The 25,704-nt window shown below is 44.4% G+C and overlaps 1 protein-coding gene across 1 annotated transcript in view; it reads right to left on the reverse strand.

Moving 5' to 3' along the window:
* The window catches only part of IPCEF1 (interaction protein for cytohesin exchange factors 1), a 79,947-nt gene extending 54,435 nt beyond the window's left edge, over nucleotides 1–25,512 (reverse strand). Inside the window, exons 1-2 of the mRNA XM_084827868.1 lie at nucleotides 25,390–25,512; nucleotides 3,550–3,599 (exon numbers count right to left, since the gene is read on the reverse strand). Coding sequence (XP_084683994.1) covers nucleotides 3,550–3,573 — 24 coding nt within the window. The 5' untranslated portion in view covers nucleotides 3,574–3,599; nucleotides 25,390–25,512. The remainder of the gene's footprint in view (nucleotides 1–3,549; nucleotides 3,600–25,389) is intronic.
* Between the last annotated feature and the right edge of the window lie 192 nt (nucleotides 25,513–25,704).

Raw genomic sequence — 25,704 nt, forward strand, 5'->3', positions numbered from 1 at the left:
CACTTAGGAGGGCATTCCAAGGAGAATCAAGAGGGCTGCACTTCCCCTGTCTCTCGCCAAGTAGAGATATGTCAGGGTTGTCTCTGAGCCCATAGAGTCCCGAGGCAGCTCTGATTCTGAGGAGGAGAGACAATTCATGGGGGAGGAACTCTCTCAGACTTCAGAGGCAGAGCTAGAGGGGGAGGGGGCCCCCCACTCACATCCCTGGGAGCGACAGTGACCCAGGCATGGAAAGGGAGGGACAACTTGAGCTTTTAGATGCGAGGCGCAGGCGCAGGTACAAGCAAGAGATTGCAGGAACCGAGTTTAGGCGCTCAGCCCCATTGGCTCGACATCAACAGCTGTGCCCAAAAGCATCCCCGGAGAGGGGGAGATCTTCCCCTCCCACCCCTTAAGTTCAGAGAGTTGCCGTGTTTTTCCCAAATGGAGATCAACTGACGTCCTAACCCTTAGAAACCCCTAGATGGCTGTTCCTTTGTAGTTCCTCTGAGTCTCAGGCAATTAGCATCTGTATGCTTCATTAGGATGAATGGAGTTAAAGCCTTGGAAAGCAGCCCTTTTGTCTGAGTGTTGATTCTGGCTATTGGAGCATTCAGTAGGCAACAGGGGCATCTTGACAAGATCATCCATCAGGATGACCAAGACTATTTCAGTGCTGAACTGCAACCTAAATCTGAATTAAAATGGGTCTAGATGATCTGTTTCACACAGCAAGACCTGGAATTTGACTACCGCCACCCTCATAAGCACCTAGTCCCAAAAGGGGATATTAACTGGCTGATAAGTGACATCAGTATTCTAATGTCTAGTGAGGATTTCTTAAGAAGTGGTCTCACAATGGCTTTCATGGCAGCTGGAAACACTTTGTGGAAATACCCAGTCAATTTCCTTCAGCTTGATATAAGAAGCCAAGATGGGCAAGGGGCAAGAATACTGGTGGTTACTCGCCAAATACTTTGTCCACATCCTCAGGCTGTGAAAACTGAAACCGATACCACAAAACCAGGCCAGACAGTGCTTTAGAAGCCACCTCTCAAACTCTATCAGTGATGGCATCTAGATCAGAGTGAATACAAGTGATTTTACCCTAAATGTGGGTAGCAAATACATCACAGCAGGTCTGCAAGGTTCCAACAAATCCTTCCCAGGATCTAGAGGTAATAGCCCTTTTTTCACCACTTGAAAAAGCTCAGCCAGATGGCTACCTGAGGATGCAATGGAAGTGGAGAAGGAAGATTACTTCACTGCCCTCACCGCCATAAAGGCGCAGCAAATGTGCTCTTATTTGTGTCCACTTGTAGTTGCTATGCGACTTGCACCATCTGCATTCTAGCCATTGTCCTGCTTGTTTCATTGCCTCCAGTTCTGTAGTAAACTAGAGAGCTGACAGGGCTTTCCAGTGTAGGAGAGGGTGCTTGGGAGTGACCATGTCAGCTGCATCATTCCCTCTATTTCCAGTGTTCATGGTGTCAAGGCCGTTCCTTATTTAGCTAAAAGCAGTACCCCCAGAGAGAAGTATTAGAAGGAAAAAAATATTTGGGAGGGAGAACCCCAAAACAACCCAATGAGTAAACAGCATGTTGAGTGACCACAGAATGCTGACGACTGCTGGGGTGGGGAGAAACGGAGGGTGGGGGTGGAACAAAGTGGCGATTTATTACATTTCTATACCACTGCATAGCTAAAGCTCTCTGAGCCATTCAGAACAATTAAAACCACAAAATACAGTTGGAATCTTGAACCACAGAACTCCACACAACATTTCATTGCAGTGCATTAAATAACCATTAGGAAGGGTGGAAGAAACACACAGAGACACACACAACTTTTACAGTGCTCAGTCCTTAGGACCTTTTCCAAATGGACTTGAGAAAGCACAAGCCAGGAATGAAGCTCCTAATTTGGCTTGTCTCTATTAGAACATTTGATTTAGATGGGCTTGCAGTTCCAGCATGAAATTAGTTCAGAAGGATAACAGAACAAAGCATCCAGTTCCCTTAAAAGCTTGAGTCACACTGCACAGTAAGCATCAGTGAAATGCTGCATGCGAATTTCAGATTTCTAACCATTGTTTCTATGAGACAAGAGGTCTCAAGACTTTCTTGTGGGGACAAACATTATTAGCAACATTCAACCCAAGAAGCTGTTATGCAGAAATCATCAACCCACTTCTTGTTTCAAGATTGCAAATAAACTGATGGCCCACTACATAACCATTTCAGGACATGGGTGAGAGATCACATATTTTCATTCTTGCCCATCTCACAAATTTTCTGCACATGGATAGGGAACATGTCAGGGACAAAGGTTCCAGCCAAGCATTTTCCATGGGGTGGTGGCTTTCTATATGCAGAGGTTTTACAACATACAATGCTTTCAGAAGTCTGAGAAAAGCTATACCATGTGATTTTTCTAAACATAATAAAACCATCACAGATGAAGCAGCACTTATTCTTTAAAAAAGAGATATATTATCTCACTGATACAAATATTCTTGTTGTACAGGGAGTTTGTGTACTGTTCCAGCGAAGGATGTTGGAGAAATCTGCAACGGAACCAAGTGAGTTTGGATTTTTATGAATCTGACTTGGGGATTCTGCAGTGGACCAGCTTTTCCCCTGTCAGGTGGATTCCACAGACTTGTGGACTATTTTTCTAACCTTTGGGAATGTTGTGCAAATTTCATCATAGAAAAATATGCAAACATTTTTTAAAAATCCGGCTAAAAATCTGCATTTCCCCCATAGGCTAAAATGTGAAAATGTGTATTTGGGGGGGGGGGGGGATTTGCACATTTTGTAGGCATTTGTTCATTTTGTGGGAATTTGCATGTGCAAATTCAAATTTGCACAAATTCAGAAACAAGAAAAAATCCAATTCCGTCGATGGGAAGATGATGGAACGAAAGGTGTCTGGCAACCTGTGAAACACTGGCAGAATGGATTTTACACAATCCATACATCCCTAGTTCCAGAACTAGAGAGACATCTACTGTGTATTTGTATTGACTCCCTAGGAACATTCATTCATTCGCTTGGTACCCTGCCTTTCCACCAAGAAAATGGGGCTCAAAGTGACTTACAGTCATAAGAAATTTTAAAAATCCAATCAAACTTAGAACAACACAAAAGCAAATATGTTAAAAGCGCAGCGTAAAAACACAGCAATAACAGAATAAAAACAGCATCCAACCCAACAGGCCAGCTTATACGCCAAAGGCCTGCATGAATAGAAACATTTACCTGCTGGCAGAAGGACAGGAGCCAACCTAGCTGCCCTCAGAAGGGAGTTCCATAACATCATGGGTGCAGAGGCCCTGAGAAAATACCCTCGTCTTCTGGAAGACTTTTAGATCTTTTACAGCCCACATTGACTAGTTCTTGCCAAAGCTTTAGTCCCTATTAGCTTTTTTGAAAGCTTTCCAGATGACTCAGTGGGCAGTAAGAACATAGCAAAAGCTTTACACCCTCAAGTTATTCTGCAAGTAATTGTTTCCCCAAATGGATAATATTAATGTTTTCCCTGTTGACATTAATGTTGCATACTTACAAAACCTTTGCCATCAGCTTCCATGCACAGTATTGAAATTGATGGGGAAGCTGGAAAAGAAAACATGTAATTACATTTCACATAACAAAAACTCTAGCAAAATTTTTTTCTAATCATGCAATCCTGTACACTAATTATGCTGGGGGCAGAGAGACACGGACACTATGCCAGTGGAATGGCCACCATGTCCTGGACCCACTCAGCCTGGAGAACACAGGGAAGATATGCCCACAGCTAGAGACATCAGAGAAATCCACAACAGATTCAAATGAGTTTGGATTTCTATGAATCCAGCCTGTGGATTCCACAGTCGACCAGCTTTTTCTGAGATGTGGTGATTCTGTGGACTTGTGGACTGTTTTTTACTTTGGGGGGAATTTGAGCAAGTGTACATTAGCACTAATGGGCACTTGTGCAAGTGTGCGTTAGCACAAAAGTGCATTTGCAAACGGGAACAAAACTTGCATACATCCCTTTCAAACATCTGATTCCATCAACAAGCAGACAATGGAACAAAAGATGTATGGCAATCCATGAAACGCAGCTGGAATAGATTTAACAAAGCAGCATCCCTGGAAAAACCACCAAAGCCCACCAATCAGGGATTGTGCCAGCGATGTCACCCATATACTGCCCACGCAAAGAGGGAGCCAATGAACTCACAATGATAAGGACACACACATCCAGCCCACGTAACCATGCAACACAACGCACAAAGCACATGCAATGGTACCACAGTGCAGCCACTCCATTGACCCCAGTGTCACGGCTGACAATGGCCCCACTACTGCCAGGCCTCTGACACCCCTACAGGCAGGGGTTCCAATCTCCTTATGCTCTACTCAAGCACTGTTCTGGAGCACAACACCCACAGGGAAGGAGGAAGAGACCACACAACATAGCACCCACACGGTTCCCTGGCCAGGGGGCCTGAAGATTGCACACGCAGCCCTCCCTGGGACAAAGGTTCAAGACCACCCAAGGTGGGAAAGACCCCTTGGCCAAGTACCCAGCAGATGCAACAAGGGCAGCCACAGATATGCACTGACAGCAGCAACCTCCAATGTATTTACATGAAGCACGAGGAGCCCTACCACAAAATGTTGCAGTGTATCCCTGGCATGTGTGCATTACCTGAGCCTAAGGCTGAAGGCGGTTATGGGGGTGGGGGGAGGACGTAAGCACCAAAGGCTGCAGTCCCTCCTCTAACTTAGGTCTTCCTTCATGTGTTCTTATTTATTTATTTCCATTTTTAAACATTTCATAAGTGCAATCAGTCTGCGTGCAAGTCAATGGAGTGTGAGACTTTTCCATATAATTAAGTGCTTGACCATCTGGGAGACCATCTTCTTAATGAAGAACTAGATTTTCTGCCTCTTTCTGAAAGAACAGACACTCCCTAAGAATATGGTGCACACTGCGGTGTAGTGGTGGCAGATCACGCTGGGGCTTTGCTCCGGCACTTTTTTTGAAGCCAGCCCCCAGCCAGGTCACAGTCTGCTAGGGACGGAGGAGGGAGCAGAGGGAGTGCGGGCGGCTGCATCTTGCCTGCCTCTCGTCTACTACGCAGAGCCAGCCAGACAAAGGGAGCGAGTGAGAGACGGTGCCCGAGGGAGCTCTGCAGCCTTCTCTCACCCCCCCCTTCTCCTCAGCTCTTGGCTTCTCCGCCCGTCCCTGCTCCGTCCCTGCACGCCCGGCACAGCCCTTATCTCCTGCAACACCGGCCACCTGTTCAGGGCTGCTGCTGCTGCTGGCTGCTGCTGGCTGCAGCAGCGGGGGGGGCGGGGGGCGCTGCCACCATTATTTACTGATGGGGCAGGGCGGGTGGCTGGTTTGTGCCAGTTTTTAGGATTTATCACACAATCCTATGCATATTTACTCAGAAGCCAGTCCCCCAGTGTTCAGTTGCCAATTGGGCTTTCTCCCAGGTAAGTGTGCGTAGGACTGCAGCCTTAGCTGCCTTCCCAAGATCTCTCTAAATTTAATTTGAAATAAACACACATTAGACTGCGCTGTTAATTCTTAAACATTAATTTCTGCAGTAAGCAGAATTGCCAGATGCAACCTGCTCTGTCAGCTACACTTTTTGGTACAAGGTTGGCATGTATCTGGGCAAACAATACATAGAGGGAAGGAAAACAAAAGAAAAAAAAACAGTTGGGAGGAGGGGAGAAAGTAGGTGGGGTGTGTGTGGCTCAATCCAGCTGGGTGTGTGGACGTTTCTGTTGCGGGATGGGAGAGATATAATGAAGGAGCTTTGGGAAGGCTAATGGGTAATGTTGGGGCGCTAAGAGAGTGTGCAAGGGGGCTGTTTCAATGAGAAGGGATCTGTCCATGAGGGCTGAGTTGAGAGGCTGAAGCTTCCATAGAGTATCATATTTTGAAAACCTAGAATGTTTGTGTTTGAGTGAGGGAGGGAGTGAAAAAGATTAACACCCCTGCATTAACAGCAGACTACATTGCAGAGCCGCTTAGCTTTTCTCTCTCAGCACAGCCCTCCTACCTGCACTGGGGGCATAACAACAAACTCCACTACAGGATTGTGGACTATTACTCTCTCATCCCAACTTGAAGGGAAGTATAAAAGCAATGGAAAGACATTCCCAATCCCAGTTACATTAAATTATTTCATTCCTCTATTGATATCTATGAACAACTCTCTCTTCCATCCCTGGGGACATTCAAAATAATAGCTTCTGAGTGTGAGCCAGGAAGTGACCTATCCAGAATAAAAGGGCTCTTTCTCATGGAGCTGTTGGGAAGGTGTGTTCGTCCTCTTCAAAGTATTTTTCCTTGATATCTTCTTTTGGTATCTGCAAAGATCAGGGTCGCCCCCAAGTGTGCTGATTCGTCTCTCTCTGAGTTGCTGCATTGGCTCCAGTACCATTAGAATGGGAAGACTCAAACCAATATTAGTATACAATAATATTGTATGCAAGCACAAGTACCTCAGGATTCTAAAATGGTCTCTTTAGGCTTCCAGCTTAAAAATGTGCATACACCGTTCTGAATTGACACAAGCTGGAAAGTGCATGAGTGAGAGAGAGAAAATTTAGCAGTTGGGGATTAAAATTAAGCTCTCCAATCCATAGTTACGCAATTATAGAAGTGATTAGATTTTCAGAACATCAGATCCTTCATAAGGTATTCTTAGGACACAATATGACCTACTGGGCATCTTGAAAATACATTCCTCTCATAGCTGCTCACAGCTGAAGCCATTATAAAACTCCTGGTCCATTTTATTTGCAGAAAATAATCTTGCTGAGGAGAAATGTGCACAGTACTTAGCAATTTTCCAAAGCAAAAAAGCAATAGCCTTTCTTGGCTCGATACAAAAAAGACAACCACTTTTTCTAGTTTTAAAAGTATTAATTTCACTGTCAGGTAACTGCAGGCCCATATTATTTAGTTGATGTAGTTTGAATACTAAAATGCTATTAGCCAACCTGACAGCTAGAGCATATATCACTGCTTATAAAAACAAAACAAAAAATAGAGAAGTAGCTGTATGGATTGAATGAGGCCCAGGGATACTTGAGGAATTCATTGGTTCTGCATTTTTAAGTGAACCAACCTGATTCACACTTCCCAGATTAATACATAGAGCAGAACAGAATTATCTTACTTTTTTGCACTTCTCCAAATGTTGTGTTAGAAAGCTGTCCGATTAAAAAACATACCAAAATACAAATACTTATAAAATGCACCTTCGGGTAAAATGCATTCAAAATGGGTATTTTAGGGTAAAATTCATTAAAATTGGTATTTTAGGGTAAAATGCATACAAAAATACCTATTTTGTGAAGAAAATATGTTGGAGAATGCTGCAAATATTTATGCATGGCTTTTTATTCACAGATTGATGTGGAAATCAGACAGAGGGACTTATGAATTAATACATGTGAAATTGACATGGACAATGTTGACCTGGTGTTGAATGGGGCACGGCTACCCTTGAAAGACCAGGTCCACAGCCTGGGGGTCATTTTGGACTCCCAGCTGTCCATGGAGGCTCAGGTGTCAGCTGTGAGCCGGACAGTGCTGTATCAACTCCATCTGATATGGCGGCTGCGCCCCTTCCTTCCCGACCATCTGCTCCCATCGGTAGTACATGCCCTGGTCTCCTCTCGTTTAAACTACTGTAATGCACTCTATGTGGGGTTACCCTTGAAGATGGTTCGGAAGCTGCAGCTGGTACAGAACGCGGCGGCTCGCCTGATTAAAGGCAGCCGCCGGCAAGATCACATCACTAAGTTGCACTGGTTACCAGTTTTTTTCCGGGCCAAATTCAAGGTGTTGGTTTTGACCTTTAAAATCCTATATGGTTCCGGCCCAGCCTATCTTAAGGAGCGCCTCCAGCAACACCAGACAGGCCGCTTAACAAGATCAGCCTCGGATGGCCTTCTCTCTGTCCCATCAGCCAGGACAGCTAGACTGGTGGGGATGAGGGAGAGGGCCTTTTCTGTGGTGGCCCCCACTCTGTGGAACTCCCTCCCTAGGGAACTCCATCATGCCCCCTCTTTAATGAGCTTCCGCCGTGCATTAAAAACGTGGTTGTTCAGGCAGGCATTTGGGACGGGTTAGGGTATTTTAGAAAACGTTTTTATTGTAGAATTTTATTGTTTTAAACTGTTTTATTATATGCTGTACATCACCCAGAGTGGCTGGGTGACCAGCCAGATGGGCGATTAATAAATTTAATTGATAAAAAATAAAATAAAAACTAGAAATAGACTGATCTGTCCATTTCTAATGTGGTCTCTAGTAATGTGAGATCCAATAAAAGCCAGAGAAGAACCAGAAGGAGTGAGAGGGAGATATCTTATAAGAACTTACATCTTGTCAGGACTGTTGTTCTGAAACTAGGGGAACTCCTGGTGGTGGTGCAAGAGCCACCATGAGAAAACTAACAATATTCTACATGTAGAGTAAATGCTCTCTGTTCATCAGCTGATATCAACTGACTGACTGAAGTTTGTTGCTGATGTGAACCGGAAAATCCAAATGTTACAGCTGAACAACATCTGTGCTCCAATTAATGGGTTAGCTTGGCTGAAATTGTGGAGCATCCTTTGAACCTCATGGAGCATCCTACCGACTGCAGATGTAGTGTAGTAGCTAAGATTAAAACCCCAGGTCACTCAGTTTGGAGTAAATAGTATGCAGCATTGGCACTCATTTCTGAGTAAACCATGCATAGACTCAGGCTCCATAGGTGTGAGCTGTTGAATCAGAAAATCCCCAGTTCAAATCTCACCAAATCTCACATTCACCTGGTGGCCTTAGTAGGATAAGTGACTCTCTCTTAGCCTCTATGAGCAATATAGAAATAATATTGACCAACCTCACAAGGTTGTTGTTAAGGAATGCGGAAAAAGGTACATAGAGCGATTTGAGCTCCCTACAGCAGGGACAGGCAGAAGGTACTGGGAGATTGCTGTGTGATTTGCACTAGACCACCAAGGGTTTCTAGCTCCGAATTGTTTAACAACAGCAACAACAAAACTTCTGTTGAAACAAAGCAAGCTTGGGGTAGGGGAGAACCAAGAGTGGATTTCTGTGTGAGCTCAGTTCTGGCAGAATTATTGATAAAAATTATTGGGCTGAGTTTGTGCTTGAAGACACCCTGTCCCTTAATTCTAAGTGTACACCCACCCCTGTGAGACATTATTTTGCACCCGGCTCCAGCTGGTGAACTCCAGGGTTCTGGCAAAAGACAAAGTAGATCACATAAGTCTGGAATCTCCCTGAACCTGATCTAAAGCACTCTCTAGATGCCAAGTATTGTTATTATTCATTATGACTGAGTAAGCAAGACATAGCAGTTCAGTTCTAGATAAGTAATGAAAATAACTTCTGTCTCATAATTATTAATTAGAACAGGGATGAGTAGAAGGCAGATCAAGATCGACTGGTAGATTTCCTGGTGATTTGCAGTAGATCAGCAAGGATTTCTGACTCCCAGTGGTTGAACAATTGTTGTTGTTGTTCAGTCGTTCAGTCGTGTCCAACTCTTCGTGACCCCATGGACCATAGCACGCCAGGCCTTCCTGTCCTGCGCTCTCTCCTGGAGCGTGCTCAAGTTCATATTCATTGCATCCGTGATGCTATCTAGCCATCTCATCCTCTGCCGTCCCCTTCTCCTTTTGCCTTCAGTCTTTCCCAGCATCAGGGTCTTTTCCAGAGAGTTTTCTCTTCGCATTAGGTGGCCAGAATATTTCAGCTTCAGCTTCAGTATCTGTCCTTCCAATGAGCACTCAGGGTTGATTTCCTTTAGGACTGACTGATTTGACCTCCTTGCAGTCCAGGGGACTCGTAAGAGTCTTCTCCAGCACCACAGTTCGAAAGCATCAATTCTTCGGCGCTCAGCCTTCCTTATAGTCCAGCTCTCACAGCCATACATTACTACTGGGAAAACCATAGCTTTGATTAGACAGGCCTTTGTCGGCAAGGTGATGTCTCTGCTTCTTACTATGCTGTCTAGGTTTGCCATAGCTTTCCTCTCAAGGAGCAAGCATCTTTTAATTTCATGGCTACAGTCACCGTCTGCGGTGATCTTGGAGCCCAAGAAAGTACAATCTGTCACTGCTTCCATTTCTTCCCCTTCTATATGCCAGGAAGTGATGGGGCCAGATGCCATGATCTTCGTTTTTTTAATGTTGAGTTTCAAACCAGCTTTTGCACTCTCCTCTTTCACCCTCAACAAGAGGCTCTTGAGATCCTCTTCGCTTTCTGCCATTAGGGTGGTATCGTCTGCATATCGGAGGTTGTTGATAATTCTCCCAGAAATCTTAATTCCGACCTCTGATTCATCCAACCCGGCATTTCTCATGATGTACTCTGCATATAAGTTAAATAAGCAGGGTGACAATATGCAGCCTTGTCGTACTCCTTTCCCAATTTTGAACCAATCGGTTGTTCCATGTCTGGTTCTTACTGTTGCTTCTTGACCCTCGTACAGGTTTCTCAGGAGACAGGTAAGGTGGTCTGGTACTCCCATCACTTTAAGAATTTGCCACAGTTTGTTGTGATCCACACAATCAAAGGCTTTAGCGTAGTCAATGAAGCAGAAATAGACATTTTTCTGGAATTCTCTTGCTTTCTCCATGATGCAGCGAATGTTGGAGATTTGATCTCTAGTTCCTCTGCCTCTTCGAAACCCAGCTTGTACTTCCAGTAGTTCTCGGTTCGCATACTGCTGAAGCCTAGCTTGTAGGATTTTGAGCATCACCTTGCTGGCATGTGAAATGAGCGCAATGGTGCGGTAGTTTGAACACTCTTTGGCGTTGCCCTTCTTTGGAATTGGAATGTAAACTGACCTTTTCCAGTCTTGTGGCCACTGTTGAGTGTTCCAGATTTGTTGGCATATTGAATGCAGCACTTTAACAGCATCATCTTTTAGGATTTTAAATAGCTCGGCTGGAATACTGTCATCTCCGCTAGCTTTGTTGTTACTAATGCTTCCTAAGGCCCACTTGACTTCACTCTCGAGGATGTCCGGCTCAAGTTCAGTGACCGCACTATCATGGCTATCAGGGACATTCAGATCTTTCCTGTATAGTTCTTCTGTGTATTCTTGCAACCTCTTCTTAATCTCATCTGCTTCTGTTAGGTCCCTGCCTTCTTTGTCCTTGATCATGCCCGTCTTTGCACAAAACGTTCCCTTGAGATCTCCAATTTTCTTGAAGAGATCTCTAGTCTTTCCCATTCTGTTGTTTTCCTCGATTTCTTTGCATTGTTCATTTAAGAAGGCCTTCTTGTCTCTCCTTGCTATTCTCTGGAACTCTGCATTCAGTTGGGTATATCTTCCCCTTTCTCCCTTGCTTTTCGCTTCCCTTCTTTCCTCAGCTACTTGTAAAGCCTCATCAGACAGCCACTTGGCTTTCTTGCATTTCTTTTTCTTTGGGATGGATTTCGTTGCTGCCTCCTGAACAATGTTACGGACCTCCGTCCATAGTTCCTCAGGCACTCTGTCTATCAGGTCTAATCCCTGAAATCTATTCCTCACCTCCACTGTATATTCATCAGGGATATGATTTAGGTCATACCTGAACGGTTTAGTGGTTTTCCCGACGTTCTTCAATTTAAGCTGAAATTTTGCAAGAAGCAGCTCATGATCTGAGCCACAGTCAGCTCCAGGTCTTGTTTTTACTGACTGTATGGAGCTTCTCCATCTTTGGCTGCAAAGGACATAATCAATCTGATTTCGATATTGACCATCTGGTGATGTCCATGTGTAGAGTCGCCTCTTGTGCTGTTGGAAAAGAGTGTTTGCTATGATCAGCATGTTCTCTTGGCAAAACTCTATTAGCTTTTGTCCTGCTTCATTTTGTACACCAAGGCCATGCCTGCCTGTTATCCCGGTGATTTCTTGACTTCCTACTTTAGCATTCCAATCCCCTATGATGAAGAGGACATCTTTTTTTGGTGTTAGTTCTAGAAGGTGTTGTAGGTCTTCATAGAACCGATCAACCTCAGCTTCTTCAGCCTCAGTGGTTGGGGCATAGACTTGAATTACTGTGATGTTGAATGGTTTGCCTTGGATTCGTACTGAGATCATTCTATCGTTTTTGAGATTGTACCCCAGTACTGTTTTTCCCACCCTTTTGTTGACTATGAGTGCTACTCCATTTCTTCTAAGGGATTCTTGCCCACAATAGTAGATATGATGGTCACCTGAATTAAATTCGCCCATGCCTGTCCATTTTAGTTCGCTGATTCCCAAGATGTCGATGTTCAATCTTGCCATCTCATGTTTGACCACCTCCAGCTTACCTTGATTCATTGATCTGACATTCCAGGTTCCTAAACAATATTGTTCTTTACAGCATCGGATTTTCTTTTCACCACCAGACACATCCACAGCTGAGTGTCCTTTCGGGTTTGGCCCAGCCGCTTCACTCTTTCTGGCACTACTTGGAAATACCCTCTGCTCTTCCCCAGTAGCATATTGGACACCTTCCGACCTGAGGGGCTCATCTTCCGGCGTCATCTCTTTTAGCCTTGTGATACGTTCCATGGGGTTTTCTTGGCAAGAATACTGGAGTGGGTTGCCATTTCCTTCTCCAGTGGACCACATTTTGTCAGAACTCTCTGCCATGACCTGTCCGTCTTGGGTGGCCCTGCACGGCATAGCTTATGGCTTCACTGAGTTACGCAAGCCCCTTCGCCACAACAAGGCAGTGATCCATGAAGGGGGGTTGAACAATAGAGACCGCAAAAAGAGTTGTTATCCTCCTAAATTAGGCTGCTGAAATAAAAAAAAGAACAGTTTGAGAGGAAATAGGAGTAGATTTGTGTATGAGTTTTCAGTTCTGGTACTGAAAACAAATTCCTGGGCTGAGCTTGTAGTCGTCTCAAAGGCACCTTATTCTGCAATTCTGTCTCTGTCTCGTGAGCCACCATTTCACTGGCTCCAGTCTAGTGAAAAAGAAAAGTAGATCACATAAGCCGAAAGTCTTCCCAGCCCTGAATTAGGCCTCACTAGGCATTCAGAGTTCCCCTTTGCAATTCTTCCCCAAAGGCAAGCATCATCTAGGCTGTTAGAAAAAAGAATAATATGTCCTCTGCCCGGTACAGATGATTTCATGGATTCTTCCATCATCTCGTCTTTTCTCACCATAGTCTTGAACAACAGCAATGGAAAGAGGGGGAGATCTCAGACTCATTGCAGAAGAAGCATCTGTTCTGCAAAGCTTGTGTTTTCCTCCAGTTAAAAGCTGCGACCCTTGGTATAGTTACAAGGGATGAGTCCCACTGAATATTCAACTTAACACATGTAGGGTTGGGCTTCCAACTCTTTGCTTTTCAGTCTTCCATTGCTGAGGTAATTGATACCTTGCATTGACTGATTAAAAAGCTGGCCACCTCTCATGATGATAATGTTTCCCTTGACAAAACAGTCACTCAGGTGCTCTCCACCACACATAAGAAGGCCGGACCATACAACTTGTTTCTCACCAGCTTTAACAAAACACTCTTGACATGCTGCTTTCCAGTGACATGAAATTAACATAAATTATAAATAAATCCTTCAGTTGCATCTAAGACATTTCCATGCATGATGAGATACACCCTGGAAATATTTGCACTGAGGGATGGGATGCGAATATAAAAGTACAACACAATACACCACAATTAGGAACAGGGGAGAAATTTGTTCAGTTGGCATTTTACCTAAGTTTGCATTTCCAGACTACTACGTGAAACAAGAGTCAGTTATCCTTTGGAAGTTGCACTTCTCCGAATTTGCAATGGAGTTCTCTAGTCAAAAAATATTAGGAAAAATAATATTTAAAAATGCATTATATTAGGAACAATTGCCTGCAAAAATTGTGTATATTTGGCAACAATTCATACAAAAATGCATGTATTAGGAGAATTGTGCACAAAAATGCTCTTGAATTTTCATATGACCTTTTAAAAAAATTCTCAAAGTTCAGGATGAACCGAACTTCATACTGGAGAAATTCCCAAAGTTCGAACTAAAGATTGGAAAAATGAGAAATTGAAAAAAACTGAAATTGTCAGATTTGTCCATCCCTACACACAATACAATTTGTTTTGTGGGTTTTATACACACACCTCTCATAAAACTAAGCTTGGAACCAGATTTAAGTTAGATCCAGGCTCTAGCTGGCAGAGCGGACTTCCCCACCCCCACCTTCCTGTGGCAGCCCCCTGAAAATATCACACACAGAGAGTCATGGGCCCTGCTGAATGCAGTGAGCTGTGTCATGGGGGAAAGAGGAATCTCCCAAAATTGGGAGAGGGACCATCTGCAAACATAGCCCTTTCTCTTGCAGAAGGTAGATCCTAGATCCAACCCAGGGACTCTGACATGTCAAACTCATATGCCTATGAGGCCACTGGAATCTGTGAACTTTGATGTTCTATTCTTAATGTGCATTTTGCTTTTAATAAGCCAACTCCCAGCCCTAAACAATAGACCAAAATGTTTCCACTGTGGCCTTCAGGTACTAGAAAATTAAAATATGGGAGATGTTTCTAAAGGTAGCTACAAGTAAGGAAATGAAAAGTGAGGAGGGATCCTATAAAAGGAAATTTTCAATGGTGTTCAGAAATCATGACCAATATGTAAACAGGCAAATAGGAAACACCTTATTCATCATGCAAATTATATGGAAGATTAAAAAAAAACTAACCAGAAAACAAGGAAATAGTATAACAAAACAATAATGGCATAACTAAAAAGGTACAGGAGTAGCAGAGAAAAGTATGGCAGTGATGGTGAATGGAAAAAAAATATCGTTATTTGTAGAATCATTGGTTTCCAGATATTGAGGGGCAGAAGCTAGATAGGGGTTGAAGAAAGGGTAACCCAATTCTGGGCCAAGAAAATAGGAAGTTTTAACCTATATGCATTACATAAATGTGCACGTAATTTCTAATGTTTATTAGTAATGAGGTTGGTTCCCTGAAAACCAGATATCCTATGGACGTCTAGCCACTGTCTAGCACTGCTCCCTCCATCGATTCAAACAAAGAGCAGCGAAATAAAAGTCTGCAGGCCTAAAACAGTACAAAATTACAAGGTAGTTTAAAGGGCCTGGGAAAATAAAAAGGTCTTCACCTGGAAAGCCATTAAAATTAGCACCAGGCAGGCCTCTCTGTGGAGAGCATCCTACAATAAATGGACCACTGCTGTTTTGTGTGTTGCCTCTCTACCAACAGAGCTAGACTTAAGGCAAGTCACAATAAAATCAAATTATCAGATAACTGGAAACAGTGCTCGCCCCCACCCCCACCCCACCCCTTGCTCCCAATATTTGAAATTTCAGCATCTCCTCACAGGCTTTCAAGCCTACCGTTTTTTTCAGAGGACGTTTGGGAGTAAATACCATGCATGTAGGGAGTTCAAGCACAGTAGCAGGTTCTTTCCATGTGATCAAGAACCAGTGGGAGCAGGGCAAGGCGTGGGCTCAAGGCCTTCCAAACGCACGTGTGGCTGTGTGAGGTAGTGGGCGGAGCCCCTGACCTGATTCAACTCCTTCCCCCTCATACATAAATAATATGTAATAGACCCAAATGTCATCTGAAAAGTGCCAGTTCTGCAGCTCTAAGGGCTAGGAAGTCATTTTGGGGTTGTTATTTTTAAATGAAAACCAAGATTCTCACAGAACACATAATCACAGTCTAGCTATATATAGCAATTTCTAGAAATGTACACCTAGAAATGAATAAATAATGACACAATGGAATGATCACAGCCTTCTCCTAGTTGTAAGACTGGCTGCAGGGAACCTTTTGCTGAGAGGTCTTGAAAAGCAAAATACATCCCTCCTGAATTTATATGCACACACACACACACACACACACACAGCGGGCTTTCCTGTAGAAATTGAAAAATCTAAGTATGTGTAGAATTTTCCTCCCACTTAATTTCAACTCTTCTCTTTATCATAAAATCGGTACGAGATTTTCCTTCAGTTCACCCAGATTAAGTATAGCCTTCTAAATTCCACAGCGTTCTTTGTTTCCTATACACTAAATTTTGTGATCATTGAGCTCTCATATGCCAAGCAGTATACTTGTCAACAGCCAATTCTTGTGTTGCTTTCTAATATGGCAAAATCACTGCGAGATGAATCTGGTGCTTTCTTCTCTTGGGGTGAATACTGCAACTGCATGTGCCCTCATGTGGCACGAGCTAGTATGTTCCCACTTCAGGGTAAACCCTTGCTTTCTGGGAGGATAAAAGAGTCCTGGGGCGAATTAAAAGACCCACTAATTTACTACAGCAGGAGCTTGTGTGATCAAAAGCTATAAGAAATGGAATGCCTTGGCATGAACTATCCCTTGCCATAAGAAGGCACATCAGATTGGAATATATACCAGACAGAACGAATACGATATTGCATTTTGATTCAGTTTTACCAAATCAAAAATCTAACATGAAAATGAGGTCTATATTTTGTTAGAATTGTCTCTGTGGAGATTGCAGGCAAAGTGCAGCATTTCTGCACTTTACAGAGTTCGCATTTGTCTAGGGATGTACGAATCCCTTACCTGGCTCCGCGCAGGGGCATCCGCGGTGGGGGGGGCATCCGTCCCTCCCCCCGGAATCCTGCCCGGCTGGCTCCGATCTATGGCCAAGCCACGGAGCTGCCGGCCAGCTCTGGCCACCCGCAGCCGGACATCCGGCTGCTGGGCAGCCCTGCAGGGACGCAAATGGCAGCTGTCGTAGCAGCCGCCATTTGCGTCCCTGTATTGAGCCGTGATAGGCTACGTAAATATTTACGTAGCCTATCACAGCAGGGGGAAAACCCCAGCGTACGCAAATGGCGGTAGCCGCCGCCATTTGCATATGCTGGGGTTTCCCCCCCCCCTGCCGTGATAGGCTATGTAAACACTTGCGTAGCCTATCATGGCCTCTGCAGGGATGCAAATGGCGTCCCTACATTAGCCGTGATAGGCTACCTAAGTATTTACGTAGCCTATCCCAGCTAGGAAGAGGAGGAAGCGAATGGCAGCCAGGACGGCCGCCATTCGCAAAGCAGCGCGGGCGGGAGCAGGTAAGTGCTCTGTTTCACGCGCCTTTCGTGGGGTGGGGTTGGTGGGGACTTCATCCCGTGCGCCTTTCGTGGGGGGGGGCTTCATTCCATGACGGATTTCGGGGTGCCGAATGCACTGGCATTCAGCCTCACCGAGATCCATCGTGGAATTCTCTGACATCCCTACATTTGGCATTAAATTAGAAATGGGTGATATGTTTTTGTGATTTCTGTGTGGTTTTTGTGCAACCATGCATTACTTGAGCTCTTGGTTCTAAAGGAAGCAAAAGACGAGTGTAGCCAAACCCGTACCCTGGATTTTAGGAAAGCTGATTTTAATAAAATCAGAACAATGATAAGGTCCCATGGCAAGCGACTCTAACGAGAAAGATGGGTGGGTGTTTTTAAAAAGGGACATTCTCAAGGCACAATTCCAAACCATTACAACAAGAAGACAAGGTGGAAGACAACAGAAGAAGCCAACGTGGCTTCACAAAAAGCTAAGAGATGACCTGAAAACAAAAAAGGACACATATTGGAAGTGGAAGGAGGGCCAAGCTACAAAGGAAGAGTACAGGCAGGTAGCACAGAATTACAGGGATGGCGTCAGGAAGGCTAAAGCTGAGAACGAGCTGAGGTTAGCAAGGAATGCTAAAAGCAACAAAAAAGCTTTCTTCAGCTACATGCATAGTAAAAGACAGAGGAAAGGAATGGTGGTTCAGCTATTAAATAAGGATGGCAAAACGAAAGCAGATGACAAGGAAAAGGCAGAAGTTCTCAATTCCTACTTTGGCTCCGTCTTCTCCCAAAAGAGGGTCTATGACCCTCCTGGCAAAGGCAAAGTACAGGCTGAAGGAGCAGGACTGCAGCTTGAGATTGATAGGCATATGGTCAAGGAACACCTAATTAGTTTGAATGAGTTCAAATCTCCAGGGCCAGATGAACTGCATCCTAGCATAATAAAGGAACTGGCAGAAGAACTCTCAGAACCATTGTCTATTATCTTTGAGAAATCACAGAGGACGGATGAAGTGGCAGATGACTGGAGGAGGCTAATGTTGTCCCTATCTTCAAAAAGTGTAAAAAGGAGGAACCTGGGAACTACAGACCAGTCAGTCTGACATCAATCCCTGGGAAAATCCTGGAGCAGATCATATAAAGCAATCCATCCGTAAGCACCTTGAAAACAATGCAGTGATTACTTGAAGCCAACATGGATTTGTCAAGAACAAATCCTGCCAGACGAATCTGATCTCATTTTTTGATCAGGTCACCTCCCTTGTGGACTGTAGAAATGCTGTGGACTTAATATACCTCGACTTCAGCAAGGCTTTCAACAAAGTGCCCCATGATATCCTGATGAGCAAACTAGCTCAAAGCGGATGAAACAATGATCCGGTGGATCCACAGTTGGCTACAGAATCGGACTCAAAGAGTGCTTATCAATGGGATCTTCTCAAACTGGGGAGAGGTAACGAGCGGGATACTGCAGGGCTCAGTCCTGTCAGGGTGGACACTGAGCCCATAGAATCCCAGAGTAGTTCTGATTCTGAGGAAGAGCAGTCGCTCCTGGGAGAGGAGCGCGCTCCTCTTTCCCAGGACCAACAGCTGACAGAGATTCCTCCCACCAGCATTCCTAGTTTAGTTAGCAGTCCAGGGAGTGACCAAGCACAGATAGCAGACTTGGTTGATGCGCAATGCAGACGCAGACAGCGGCGCCAGATGGAGGGCGCGGAAAGGAGGCGTAATGCCAGGTTGGCGCGCAAACAACGGCTGCGCCCAGAGGATCCAAGGGAAAAGGGGAGGGACTCTCCCTAGTTCTTAAGTTCAGGGGTCTGCCAGTAATTCCCTTTCAAACGGGGACCAACTGTTCCAACTTAGGGCATAGGTACTGTGCTGCTCAGATCTAGTTGCAATCAGCATAGTTGTTAAGTTGTAAAAGAAGAATAAAGCTTTGAAAGGAATTCCTTTGTCTGTGTCTGGACTTGGCTACTGGATTAGACTGACAGAGGCCTCCAAGGAGCCCTTGACAAGTCCTGGGCCCAGTGCTCTTCAACATTTGTATTAATGACTTGGAGGAGGAGGTGCAAGGAATGCTGATTAGATTTGCAGATGACACAAAATTGGGCAGGATAGCTAATACGTCGGAAGACAGAAACAAAATTCAAAGGGATCTGGATAGACTGGAGCACTGGGCAGAAAACAACAGAATGACATTTAATAGGGATAAATGCCAAGTTCTGCACCTAGAAGAAACCAAATGCACAGTTACAAGATGGGGGATACATGGCTCAACAACACTACAAGCGAGAAGGATCTTGGAATTGCTGTCGATCACAAGCTGAATATGAGCCAAGAAAGTGATGTGACTGCAAAAAAGGCCAATGCTATTTTGGGCTGCATTCATAGAAGCATAGCTTCCAAATCCCGGGATGTACTAGTTCCCCTCTACTCAGCACTGGTTAGGCCTCATCTGGAGTACTGTGTCCAGTTCTGGGCACTGCACTTTAAGAAGGATGCAGACAAGCTGGAGAGGGTTCAGAGGAGGGCAACAAAGATGATCAGGGGACTGGAAACAAAGCCCTATGAAGAGAGACTGAAAGAACTGGGCATGTTTAGCCTTGAGAAGAGAAGACTGAAGGGAGATATGATAGCGCTCTTCAAGTACTTGAAAGGTTGTCACAGAGACAAAGGACGGGATCTCTTCTTCATCATCCCAGAGTGCAGGACATGGAATAATGGGCTCAAGTTACGGGAAGCCAGATTCTGGCTGAACATCAGGAAAAACTTCCTGACTGTGAGAGCAATACGACAATGGAACCAATTCCCTAGGGAGGTAGTGGGCTCTCCCACCCTGGCGGCATTCAAGATGAGGCTGGACAGCCACCTGTCCAGCCTCAGGAGAACAAGATGACACCTCTCCTCATTCCACCTACAGAAGCTGGTGACAAGACAATATCCTCCACTGCCACTGAGGGAAGCCGGCTACCTTAGGGGGTGCCGGGCAGACTGCCTGGCTGGAACACACAGCTCTGTCCTCCAGCAGAGGGCAACCACCAGGGGGTTGGTGCCACTGTCCGCTCCACACCACTGAGCATCTGCTGCCTGACGCAAGGGCCTCATTCTGCCTAATGGTAGACCCAGTCCTGCCTGTGATACAACCACATTCTAGACAGTGCTCCAAATCACAATAGCCCTGCTAGCTTGGAAAGGAATTACATATTGCTATTTGAGCGCGAAGAAAATGCAGTGTTCTTGAAACAGGAATGCTTCCTCAAATGGCTCTCATACAACAAAATGGGAGACACATTGATTATCTGGAGAGGCCCTTAAAGACTGCTGAAAAGAAGGAGAGACATGAGAAGTATGGATTACCTCAGAAATCTCCAGAGAACAAAACAGAAGTGATAACATGGTACAGGAAGTAGCCAAAGAAGTCTTGCTACTTTAAGAATTGACCACCAGATGCTTCCTGTTCATTGCACAAAAGCCATACATATCACAGTGAAAGACTGTTACATGCTGTAGGGTGCTCAAGCAATAGAATGGTTGCCTAAACAGTCAGAGGCAAATTAATTTCATCAACCTGCATAGCCATCTACTTCAAACTGAGTTGACAATACGGAGGTCTTATCTAAATTATACATTCACCACAAATATCTGTTTCGAAAACCACCCCATAACTATATTTAGTAGGCAGCAGACATTGCATTTGCCCTGAACATATTGCAGCACTTTGAAAGAGAGGCAAATCTTTCCAGGAAAAATGTTACAAGGCACAAAAGTGTTCTAAGACAGGCTTCCAGCTTAAACCGTGCCCTTTCATAATGATTTGCCTTGGGTTGTCAAACTTGCTCTGCAATTGCACACCCCAGGGTAGATTGAAATCAATTATTTATATCAGCAAGAACAAAAAGGCCAAATCAAATCAGTGATTTTATTCAAATTTTCCACTGATAGGCCTACATATATTTCCTAAACAATAGTTCAAACAGTGTTAAGTTACTTACCACTACACAGAGTATTTTCTACACCATTCTTTCATTCTTACAACCAGGGACTAATCGACATGGAGAATTTAATGTGGTGCTACTGCGCCTCACACGTTGGCACAACACATGATGATATCCCCAATCTGTTTCAATCCCAGATTTTCTCATCATAAAAAAAAATGTATTTTTGGAAAGTCCGTTTGTGACGGATTTTCCTTTTACTGCGACTTCCCTGGGTTTTGGGACTTGAGTGTGTGCTAAACTTGCGGTACTGCTCTGGGGGGAGAAGGAATGGCTGCTTCAGTGGGGAGGGGGGGAGTGGCACTGCAAGGAGGAAGGGTCTGGCATGAATGACTGTCCTCAGGCGACGTGAGCAAGATTGGGCTGCTTTTGTAAAAACAGTATCTAAGGCGCATCTGCGGAGATGTGGATCTGTGAATAACACACACATCTCACAGTGCGTGCTCCCAGTGCCAGGTGAGGAAGGCTGCTCGTGGCTCTGCTCAGCATGGGCACCCTGGGCGAAACAGCAGCAGCTTTGAGGACAAACGCCCCTTCAGCCTTCAACTGCTTCTCTCCCTTTCGCTGCCTTTCCCTTTCGCCCAGTGAAGTGAAGAGTGAATGGAATTTATTTATTTATTTATTACATTTCTTAATCGCCCATCTGGCCAGTCACCTGGCCACTCTGGGCGATGTACAACAGTACAAACAGTCTGAAATAAACATTAAAACATGATATTTCTAAAAATACCCTAACCCACCCCAAATGCCTGCCTGAACAACCACGTTTTCAATGCATGGCGGAAGCTCATTAAAGATGCTTCCCCTCCGCCCGCCCCCCACCTTTGAAAAAATAAAGTTGGGAATGTCTTGCCAAGCCTTTTCCAATTCTCTCCTTTGTCCTTTGATTTCCTTGCCTCAAGGAACAACTAGCTGAAAATGCGCTGATATACATGTCTGCTCAGAAGTAAATCACATTGTCTTCAATGGCACTTACTCCTGGGAAAGTCGACACAGGAGAGCTGGGTGCATTGGCTTTCAGGAACTGGGAATTGCTTTTGGGTGGAGGGGAAGGTGGGGAGTCAGCCTGTGGGAGGAGAGCAGCACCACAGCCGCCCCTCTTCTCTCCCCACCCCCTCCTCTCCTCCACAGTTTTTGTGGGGGGCAGGAGGAGCTGTGAATGCCATTTTTAAAAAACAATCTCCACTCCTTAGCACCATCAAAGGTGTGCCTAAGCTTAATGGATGCTAGAAGGAGGAGGAGGAGGGAACTTTACATTGATATCACAAGACTCCGCCTACATATAGCCAAATTAGGGCGCAATCCTATGCATGTTTAGACAGAGAAAAGTCCTACAACTCCCAGCATGCCCCAGCCAGCCATGCACCCTCAATGTGGTTTAAGATTAGGTTTGCCTCATGAGAGTGGGATTTATACCAAGTTTACAGTGCATTAGCTGGCTACGTGTGCCACAGGAGAAGTAAATGTGAGTTCAAGAAAATGCGTTTTTAAACTGCATCAGCATTGGAGGACGACTCCGTGTCGATCAGCCCCAGGCCTTGCATCTCTTTGTCGTGCAGTGCATGTTTGCAGGCTTTCCTTTTTTTACCTATAGAAAGGATGTCTTTAAAATATTCCCATATAGGAGCTGTCTTGGGACCAGCAGCCATGAAAGTTCGTGAGGTGAAGTGTGGGGATATAAGAACCTGTGCACTGGACAGCTGTGATATTTCCTTCTTTCCAGTATTGCTCCTTTCTGCTGCACTCTCCCTTGGTCCAGCCCCACCTTCACAAAAACAAAGCAGCAAACAAAAATGAAATGGCCATGTCATGCCTAATAGGTAGAAGTATGTTCTCGTTGTTACTGGGCAGACTAGAGACATTCAGGTGAAAATGAAGTCCCATATCTGGGAGGCAAAGTGTAAATATTAATATTTGATAAATAATCGAATTGATTCTTCATTTACATAGAAAAGACTCATTTAACTCATTGTATCCAGTAGAGGCACTGATGGTTTAAAAATTAACTGTATGGCTAACATTCTTAGATTCAGATGATTTAATATTAACCTACTTATGAGTTAAGAAAAACATACTAGTTAAATTTTTAAAAGAAATTAAAATCAGATTTGTTCATTTCTAAAAACGTGATTTTTTTATTTTTATCTACCTTGGTGCCCTTGCTTTTTTCACTGATCCCTTTGTCTCTTCTTTGTTGTTGTTGTTCAGTCGTTAAGTCGTGTGCCACAGACTTAACTCTTCGTGACCCCATGGACCGTAGCACGCCAGGCCTTTCTGTCCTCCGCTCTCTCCCAGAGTTTGCTCAAGTTCATATTCATTGCATCGGTGATGCTATCTCGCCATCTCATCCTCTGCCATCCCCTTCTCCTTTTGCCTTCAATCTTTCCCAGCATCAGAGTCTTTTCCTTTAGGATTGACTGATTTGACCTCCTTGCAGTCCAGGGGACTCGTAAGAGTCTTCTCCAGCACCACAGTTCGAAAGCATCAATTCTTCGGCGCTCAGCCTTCCTTACAGTCCAGCTCTCACAGCCATACATTACTACTGGGAAAACCATAGCTTTGATTATGCAGACCTTTGTCGGTAAGGTGATGTCTCTGCTTCCTACTATGCTGTCTAAGTTTGCCATAGCTTTCCTCCCAAGGAGCAAGCGTCTCTTAATTTCATGGCTACAGTCATCGTCTGCAGTGATCTTGGAGCCCAAGAAAGTAAAATCTGTCACTGCTTCCATTTCTTCCCCTTCTATATGCCAGGAAGTGATGGGGCCAGATGCCACGATCTTAGTTTTTTTAATGTTGAGTTTCAAACCAGCTTTTGCACTCTCCACTTTCACCCTCAACAAGAGGCTGTTTTGATCCTCTTCGCTTTCTGCCATTAGGGTGGTATCGTCTGCGTATCTGAGGTTGTTGGTAATTCTCCCGGCAATCTTAATTCCGACCTGTGATTCATCCAACCCGGCGTTTCTCATGATGTACTCTGCATATAAGTTAAATAAGCAGGGCGACAATATGCAGCCTTGTACGCCTTTCTCAATTTTGAACCAATCATGTTCCATGTCTGGTTCTTACTGTAGCCTCTTGACCCTCATACAGGTTTCTCAGGAGACAGGTAAGGTAGTCTGGTACTCCCATCTCTTTTGTCTCTTCTACCTGGCATCAAAGTTTATCAAGCAAGCCCATTTTGTACCTGGCTTGCTGTGCACAACTGCCAATTTACCCAGTATGATTGTAGGCAGACAGACAACAGAAAAAGCAGTCTGCAGTTTGAAACAAATGGAACAGAGATGAAAGTTTCAAAGCTGGAGTTACCTGGAACTGAAGGTGCAGACCATGGTGTGGGGGGGAAAGTACTTTCTGAATGTCTACAGAAAGTGTGCTGGTTTGCTTCTAATATTCTGTATTTGTAAATATAACAAATACTACAAAAATGATATACGTTTCCAGTATACAATTATGCACCCACCCACCCAAAAAATAAACCCAGTGCTCTTGGAACTTTTCTCCACTCAGCAAAGTGGGCAGCACAAAACATAACCAAAACCCCCAGCCAAATGCAACTGCGACAAAGCAAGGTGGTCAGCCATTTGGGAGCACAATAAACCCACTCAAGTATACACAGATCCATTTATAATTCAGCGCAAGTTTCAGGACTAGATCAGATACACAAGGAATGCAACCTCTGGAGAAAAAGAAAAAGACTACACCCATTTGCTCTGCAGTATTAAAAACCTTTATTCTGAACTTTAACTACTGTAATTGTTGGCATTTCCTCTACATTTCACTATCAGAACACCTTCCATGGCATCCATCTCAGTCAAGTAAAATATCATGAAGCTTCACACCATCCTTTCCAGTTTAGGGATAACTAATGGGTATTTTTCCAGAACAGAAGCATGAAAGGGAAAAGACAATGGGAACAATTCAGCCAAAAATTAAGCACTTTTCTGTCTCCTTGATTTCAATATATGTGCTTAAGGTTGCAATCCAGTACACTCTTACCTAGGAGTAAGCTCCACTGAAAACAGTAGGACCTACTTCTGAGTGAGCATGCAGAAGAGTACACTGCAATTCTCTCCTCTTTAAATCCCTGGGAATTTAATCAGTTTAATTTTATTTGGGCTATACCCTATCTTCCAGTCAGTCATCTGTAATGCCTAACTGAAGGAAAAGGAGAAGTACTACAGAACTCTGAAAAATAAGACCAAAACCGAATCATATGGATAATCCACATTGTCTCTTCTATCCAGCTATATGACAGATGAAGTAAACACCAGAACCGCATTTATGTTTGACAAGGAGCAAATTGCACATACCCAGGAGCAAGGAATTCAAGACAACCCTCCAATGCTGCCACCTTCTCTACCTTCTCAAAGGAGACAGGAAACTCTTCTTACTCAAATCAGCTGCAATGAAAGATTACCCAAGAGGAAACTGGTGGAAAAGTCATGAGTAGGCAAACCAAAGAGAGTAAACTGGTTGGCATAACAACCACTCAAACCCATACCAGCCAACAAAGTTCACATTGAGACTAATCCATCTAGCTTAATAGGCAGCATAGAGTTTTGCTCAGTCAAGCTTTCACAGAGGCAGGCCAGCTTGCTAACCTACACAGTCAAGAAATATATTCT

The sequence above is a fragment of the Heloderma suspectum genome, chromosome 1 (assembly GCF_057233095.1).
Source record: "Heloderma suspectum isolate Gila_16-S chromosome 1, 16-S_ref, whole genome shotgun sequence".
Lineage (NCBI taxonomy): Eukaryota > Metazoa > Chordata > Lepidosauria > Squamata > Helodermatidae > Heloderma > Heloderma suspectum.